A 7,252-nucleotide genomic window follows, 5' to 3' on the forward strand; every position below is an offset into this window, starting at 1 on the left:
GAGGAGGAGGAGGAGGAGGAGGAGGAGGAGGAGGAGGAGGAGGAGGAGGAGGAGGAGGAGGAGGAGGAGGAGTAGATGCCTGGCAAGCAGGACCGAGCGACTGATTTGAGAGTAAACTCTACTTGTGAAGTCACACCCTACCCCACCCTACTCGGGCCCCAGCACAGCAGTCCGGGGGTAGTGATTGAGGGTGTTGCCACGGGGTAGGGGGGTGTAGGAGGTCCGGGGGTGGGTGAGGCCATGGGAAGCCTGCGGCCCTTCGCTGGAATGATCAGAGGGAACAAATGAGAGCTGAGAGCGCGAGATGGTCGAGTGAGGAGAAGAAAGCAGAGCGAATGCTCGAGCAGCGCAAGTTTGAACGAAGAAGAGAGAGGGCATGCCTTTACCAGCAACATGCTTGCATGCAAATTGATCTAAGAATCTACTGCTTAACTGAAACCTCGCATGTAGAGCTAAGTCCAAGCAAATTTGTTCACTTGTTGCTTTGAACGCTTGTTTTGAAGTAATCGTTTTGCAGGGAATATTGGTTGGGTGTGTGGGATGCTGTGTAAGTCCATGCTTTGGTGCTGCCTGTTTTTTGTGCTCGGAACGAAGCGAGTATGTACTTTCACTGGGTACAAAGGGTATGATAAAGAGGAGACAGCTACAGGCATTTTCAAAGGATATTGTATCCCAATGTCATACAACTATGAGATTGGCCTCTGTCAGGGTTACTCTGGAACAGCCAAGGTTTGCGCGGCAACTTCAAAAGCTGACAATCAATTCTCAGCGGAATATTACAAGACAAATGAAGTAATGTCTTCCACATCTGCCATCATGGACAAGACCCTAGTCAAGGGAGGCACGTTTTTCAAGCAGCTGGCCCTCTACATGATCACAAAGGCCTGCAGTCAGATCGGACCTAACGTCCAAGTGAATGGAAATCTGAACGATGATCAGATTCAGAAAGGAGCTTGCAACTTTGTTTGGAGAAGAGATCAGGTGAAGAAGCGATTCAAGCTGTCGGAGCTTATTAGTTGCTGCAGGAAATTCAGAACGCATCCATTAGCAACACACCAGCAAAGAATCAGTCATGGGGAACGTTCCTGTATCAAGGGCCACGTAACTTGACCTACTTTGTCTTCAAGGGCATCCCAAAGTCTCAATGTTCATACGACTATGACTGCAGACATTTCAATCAGCCAGGACAGGTATTGCCTAGTTGATGTTCCAGAGAGAAGCCTTGTGATGCGAGGTCTAAGGTCTACACCTGCTGTGACTACTGCGAACATTATTTCTCCACTTACTGGTACATCATCTCTCTCACATGTCTTCCTCATGACTTTGAAATCAGCGATGCCAAACCCTATGAGATCTTCAAGTTCTGCATGGAGAAGGTGAGCCATCTTCATGCAGCATTTCCTCAATGCTAGTGCAGGTGCAATGCGTCTGCAACTCCGTTACGAAGCCTTGCTACAAGGCGTCGACCTCGCGATGTCAACCCCAAGGATGTCCGCAGAAGTAATGGGAGGCTTTCTTGCATGAAGATTGTCCTCACGTGGTTGCTTGCTGCAGCTTTCCTGATGGTTTGGTCTACCCCGTCTACGGCGCACCCTGCAGCTCAGCATCGTCATTGCCTGCATCTTTAGCCATGAACATGGTGAAGTGAAATGTCGTGCCAGGTTCCATTCGATGTGACCTCACTCCAGGTTCTTGTTGTATTTGTATTGCTTGCATATAGAATAAACATGTAAAGATTTCCTTCCAAGACGAATTATCCGGCTACACGGTTTAAATGCAACAAATCGCATTTGACTAATAGTTTACACAAGTGGAACTTGCACGTCAGGGTGCGCTAGTTCACAAAGAATAAGATGCCTTGTTTTCATAACTCATTCCATGAGAGTACAAGGACTTGCGACCTATGCGCTCTCGCGCTGTCTGCTGCCAAACGAAGTATGGGAAAGGTAGGGAGTCTTGGCAGCCGGTTTGATGGGGATCAAGGGGTTGGGGCTATAGGTCTCGCTGACGTGGGAGGGCTTGAGGAAGACGCTAGAAAGCGAAATCAGAAGAGAAGCTGGTCAGATGTTTGCAGACTCACAGGTTGGGGTTGAGAATCGGTTTCATCAGCTCCTCCCCTTCCACCTTCTCTGCCATCGTCTCCTTTGCAGCTCTGTGCATGCTTACGAAAGACAAGATCGTGTTCCACAGAAGAGCGACCATGCAGCAGAAGGGAACCTGAAAGGTGCATCAGCTCCTGGGCTTGCCAGGCCTCACAACCTGATACTTCTCGTCGATCATCGTAAACATGATGAACTGCACCGGGACCCACAGGGTCCAGTTAAGCCGCAGGTTTCTCCAGTATTCCTTTCTCGCCGAATGAACGACCTGCTTGAGCGAATCTCCTCGCAACATCTTTCCTCGCACGAGATAGAAGACCGGAAAGTACACCGCTGGAATCATGCAGAACTGAAGGCTGTCCGTCACAAGCATGTTCGGAACTCTTGAAAGAGTTTCACCTGGTTGAGGGCCAGCTTCGTGACAGCCACCCATATTGAGCTCCCATACGGCAGCGTGTTCCCAAGCTCACTCAGAAGACGAAACCAGTTATGCTGAAAGAAGCCTGTGTACAAGCACCTGTGCAACCGGTCAATCACATGGGCAGGCGTGACTGTAAACAACCCGAACAAGGCAAAAGTCATCGTTCGCTTACGATCCCATTTGCTGACATCTATGACACCGGATTTCCCATGCCTATCAGGTCGCTCTTTGCCTTCCCGCTCAAGAACTTCTTTGGCTTTGACAATTCTCCTTGCAGAAATTTGCTGAGCAAGAAAATCACCCATCATGGCCAGAGCGCCGGCGGTAAGAACTTTTGTTCGGAGGGGATGAAGTTCAAGACTGGAAAGATAAGCTTGAAGAGGATTGAAAGACATTGTGATCAATGATATTCTCTTGTTTGAAGTTCTTGTATCGCATTTCCGCTGAATGCGCAGAGAACCAAAACGGTTCACAGCAACAAGGTTCTTCGTTGGAATCAAATTAAGGAATCCATAGCAGTCACATGCCATTGCAAACATCATTACGATGCAAAACCACCTGATCAATACAATTCTGTTCCTCGTCATGGGTTTCATTTCAACTCGTGCTTGTCGTACACGAGACACCCGTTCCAATGCTTCGTGGAGCCTTGTTTTCCCCAATCTTTGTCTGGAAGTTGAGCCTTTATGAAGAAATATCTTTCGTAGTTCGTTTCAATGCTCTACAGCAGTCTTGTCTCATTCTCTCTTCTCTCTTCTCATCTCTACCTGTCTCTATCCCTTTGCGCGCATTTTCGTCGAGTTTGCCTTTACACACTCCTCAATTTCGTCCCCCACCCATTTCGTACATCTGTACCCCCCATCCAAGTACCCCTACCCCTTTAAAGATCAAATTACAGTACTGTAGTGCGGGATAGACCCCATACTACCATATGACCCCACCCCCAACCTCCTGTAAAGATCTTGAATCAATGCGCCCCACAACAATTGTTTTATAACGAGCTCTGGGGCGGGTTTGCTAAGACTCTCTAGCTGCTGACGGCGCTGCCTTTTTTTCTCCTCTTTTATTCCCCTGAGGCGGGTTCGTGACTCGACCAGGCATGAGCTTGCTCGAGCTGAGATTGACATGAAGAAGTCTGAACGTCTCAGCTTACTCGTCTCACACAGCTGGGCTTCATTGCAAGCGTCTCACACAGCTGGGCTTCATTGCAAGCGTCTCACACAGCTGGGCCCTTCACTCTCGCAGGCAGAGCTGCAGGTTAGAGAGGGAGGAGGCGAGCTCTACCCCCAGGACCTGCAGCCCCTGACCGCGAATGCCGTTGAGAAACATGTTGAGGTATATCGTCACTTGTGTCACTTGTGTCTCTGCTCCTTCCTGCTCGCTCAGCACGTACGCCTCCCAGTCAACGTCGGCCCGCAAGTAGCGCGAGCTCTCTGGCACCAGCCTGTGACGGATGGACTGGAGGAGGAGGACGACCTCGCGCTCTCCGCCGGCATCTCTGCCAGGCAGAGGAGGGAGCGCATGTCTGCTCATGAGCGCACTCAAGTCAACCTCCGGCACGAGGGAGCGAGCCTCCCTCTCTGCGCCTGCGCTGGAAACAGACCTCGCCAACCGCAGCACCACGTGATGGTCATCGTATTTGAAGAGCGTGCTCCCCTCCACCATCGTCCTGTCCCACTCCACCCGTCGCGACGTGTCCCACAGCACCTCCTGAACGCTCTGCAAATCCCCAACCACTCGGGTCGTTCCTCGCAAGAGCACCTTGTCTTCCGCCACTCCCGCCAGAGTCTCGATCTTGACCTCATGCCTTCGAGTCAGCTCCACCCATGGCAGCTGCTCGGCGTCCAGGACCGCGTCTAGCCGGCTGCTTGCGAGCTCGCGGTAGTTCTCGACGGTCACCACAGCCTCGGGGAACTTGGGAAGCTGGATAGCCCTCGCCCCCTCCCCGTGTGCCTCGGAAGTCACCCCAGCCAGTCCCAGAGCGCCTCCCAGCGTAGACAAGCCGACGCTTGAGAAGAGAGTCCCGACGGCTTCGGCCGAGAAGTCAGCGCTGGAGCGAACCGCACCGCTTACGGCGTGTAAAGAGTCCTCCCCCCAGTGCACGAGCTCGTTCACCAGCACCTCCCTCAGCTTGTACGAGCTGACCGACGAATGCCCGCTCTCTGCCTCCTCGAGGCCAAAGGAGATCAGCGCTGAGACCGGCCTGTGGTCCGACAGTCGAATCGCTTGCGAGGAAGTGTAGGAGAGGAGCGTCACCCTGCAAGGTTTTAAGACCCGATGCAAGAGAGGCGAGGGGAAGTAGCAAGAAACTGGGGAATGGCAGGGGTAGTTCAAGGGGAGCAAGTACCTCGAGCCCTTCCATAGGATGCGATCAGTCCAGGCGGGAGTCCTGGCCTTGTTGGACGAGTCAAATTCGTCGGAGTCGATGTCGTACTTGTAGGTGGGGAGGAAACTTAACGCTCCCTCGTCGAAGCCTCGCAACACTACGAAAGGCTAGTTAGCTTCCCCTTCAACTTCCTCACGACACCACCTGCGCCAGCTGCCATGGCCCTGTAAAGCTCGTCCGATCGCCAAAGTCTCTTCAGCTCCTCCCTCTCCTCCTTCGCCTTCGCCACCATCACGCGGCCCGCGGCCTTGGGGATTCTGAGGCGGAAGTTCAGGTCACCCATCCAGACGATCTTATCATGCTGCAGGATGCTGAGAGGAGGAGCGAACTGACGGATGGCGGTGTTCTTGCGGTCCACGCCCTTGAGGAAGCACTGGCTGAACCGCATCTTGTGGTTGATCTCGCTGATGTCTTGGCACCTCCTCTCGTACCCTGCTGGGCTCTCCCCCGCTGCCAGGTGAGCCCCGATGAAGCAGAAGGTTTCGTCCTTGAGGCGGAAGCGAGCCCCGATCGCCCCCTTGTTTCCCATCACTCCGAGGACTCCGACGGAGACGCAGGCGAAGCTCAGCTCTCGCATCTCTTCTGCCACGTTTCTCTGCGCGAAGATGGAGAGCAACACGCCTCCCAGCTGGCGATGGCAAACAGGAACATACTTGCTGCTGCCCCCCTCCGAGGGATACAGCTGTGCGAGGCTGCGGCGAAGAACAGCCTCCCATTGCGGTCCTCGCTTGCTCTCCAACATCAAAGTCGCCCCAACTGAGTTGTCTATCTCCTGCAGAGCGATCACGTACAAGTCAGGCGACACACTCTCCTCCTCCTTGTTGCTCGAGCTCTTCTCCTCTCCTTGCACCAACACCCAGCTGCCATCCTCCTCGCCTCGCCTGCTGCTCTCAGAGCTGCTTCTCAACCAGGACACAACAGATGCCGGAGGGCTGACATTCGCCACATTCCAAGTCCCTGAGCTCAAGTCAGCGAAACCAGCGAGCTAAACCACAAGCCACCTGTCCACACGAGGAGCGAGCTATTGGTGGAGTAGGCAAGCTTTGACACTGAGGCGCGAGTGCGAATCACGCTCTCGATCTCTTCTTCCTCACGCTCATTGTCTCTTGCTGACTTCTTCTTTCTCATGCTCGAGCCGCCCAGCTCTTCGTGTTCAAAGTAGCTCCCAAGTTCGATGCCGGAGAATACAGCTGCTTCTCTCCTTCGATCGCCTTCGAGGGTGAGGTCTGCCGCCTTGCTCGCCTCGTCCTCCTCAACCTCACTTTCTTTGTTCAGCATCTTCCGGAGGTCTTCAAATAGCGAGGGGCCTCGCTCAAACCTCTGGCCTGATCGCTGATCTTCCCCACTTTCGTCTTCCCCTTCCTTCATCTGCAAGGCCAACTCGTCGAACAGCGACGCACCCCGCATGATCCGAGTGTCATCAGACACTTGCTTCATGTCATGCTCCTCTTCTAACCCCGACATGCCGCAATAGGCAAACTCTTTGAGCTGGTCACCTGTACATCCAAAGATGACCTGTAAACACCTCGGTCAGCCAGACTCTCTTCCTCCTCTCTACCCTCTTCTTCGATCTATCTCGTATGCTACTCTCAAATACTCAACAAATGAATCTCTTTTGTTTTTTCCACATTGACTGTCCTCCCCTTGCTCTGCTTCATATCTTTCTACCATTTCGATGATTTACCTAAAATTCATTCTCTGCCTTTGTCCCCTCCCGCTCGTTTCTTCGTTCCAATCGGTTATCCTCCTCGCCTTTCCCCCTCTCGCCTTCTCTCTTCCAGCATCGCCAAGTCTCTTCTCCTCTCCTCGTTCCATCCACTTCCCCTCCGTCCATGCAGCATATCTCCGACAGAAGGCATGTACCCACCTACTCTTGTACCCATCGATTACACTAAGGACATGGGGTGGGTCATGCGGCCCTCATCCCCACCGGTTACAACGAAGAGACGGAGCAGGCTGCGGAGCAGGAGACGGAGCAGGAGACGGAGCAAACCCGACGATGTTGAGTCAGGGAGGGGGGGAGAAGAGAGGAGGAAGAAGGGGAGGGAGGGAGGGAGGGAGAAGGAGGAGGAGGAGGAGGAGAGAGGAAGGAGAGAGAGGAGTCAGCAGCGGGGGAGGAGAGAGAGAGAGAGAGAGAGAGAGAGAGAGAGAGAGAGAGAGAGTGCAGATTCCTTATTTTTTACAGTGCCGGTCATAGAGACATCGGAGGTGCCCGTGGGGCTTTACCTGACAGGTAGAGACTATTGCGTCTCGCTTAGATTCTGAGACGTTTCTGAGCACTCGTATCTTTTTGCGCTTGAACAGAGAATATCTGATCTGAGTACGAACAAAATTATCATCCCATTC

The 7,252-nt window shown here is 53.0% G+C and overlaps 3 protein-coding genes across 3 annotated transcripts; 1 reads left to right on the top strand and 2 right to left on the bottom strand.

Annotated features, from left to right (window-relative positions):
• The first annotated feature begins 252 nt into the window (after positions 1 to 252).
• GUITHDRAFT_156561 (hypothetical protein) lies at positions 253 to 1,445 on the top strand. Its single transcript, XM_005818422.1, has 4 exons — positions 253 to 981; positions 1,026 to 1,288; positions 1,334 to 1,376; positions 1,419 to 1,445. The coding sequence occupies exons 1-2, from the start codon at positions 541 to 543 to the stop codon at positions 1,203 to 1,205; spliced, it is 621 nt and encodes a 206-aa protein (XP_005818479.1). The 5' UTR covers positions 253 to 540; the 3' UTR covers positions 1,206 to 1,288; positions 1,334 to 1,376; positions 1,419 to 1,445.
• A 456-nt stretch (positions 1,446 to 1,901) lies between these two features.
• GUITHDRAFT_166871 (hypothetical protein) lies at positions 1,902 to 3,291 on the bottom strand (the record flags this gene model as incomplete). The annotated part of the gene is made up of 5 exons (XM_005818423.1): positions 2,662 to 3,291; positions 2,499 to 2,616; positions 2,260 to 2,448; positions 2,081 to 2,217; positions 1,902 to 2,031 (listed from the first exon to the last, which is right to left on the bottom strand). Exons 1-5 carry the CDS (start codon positions 3,114 to 3,116, stop codon positions 1,902 to 1,904), a joined length of 1,029 nt encoding a protein of 342 aa, XP_005818480.1. The 5' UTR covers positions 3,117 to 3,291.
• A 462-nt stretch (positions 3,292 to 3,753) lies between these two features.
• Positions 3,754 to 6,370, bottom strand: GUITHDRAFT_149256 (hypothetical protein; the record flags this gene model as incomplete). Its single annotated transcript, XM_005818428.1, has 4 exons — positions 3,754 to 4,777; positions 4,868 to 5,003; positions 5,051 to 5,863; positions 5,908 to 6,370. 4 exons carry the CDS (start codon positions 6,368 to 6,370, stop codon positions 3,754 to 3,756), a joined length of 2,436 nt encoding a protein of 811 aa, XP_005818485.1.
• Between the last annotated feature and the right edge of the window lie 882 nt (positions 6,371 to 7,252).

The sequence above is a fragment of the Guillardia theta genome (assembly GCF_000315625.1).
Source record: "Guillardia theta CCMP2712 unplaced genomic scaffold GUITHscaffold_309, whole genome shotgun sequence".
Taxonomy (NCBI): Eukaryota; class Cryptophyceae; order Pyrenomonadales; family Geminigeraceae; genus Guillardia; species Guillardia theta.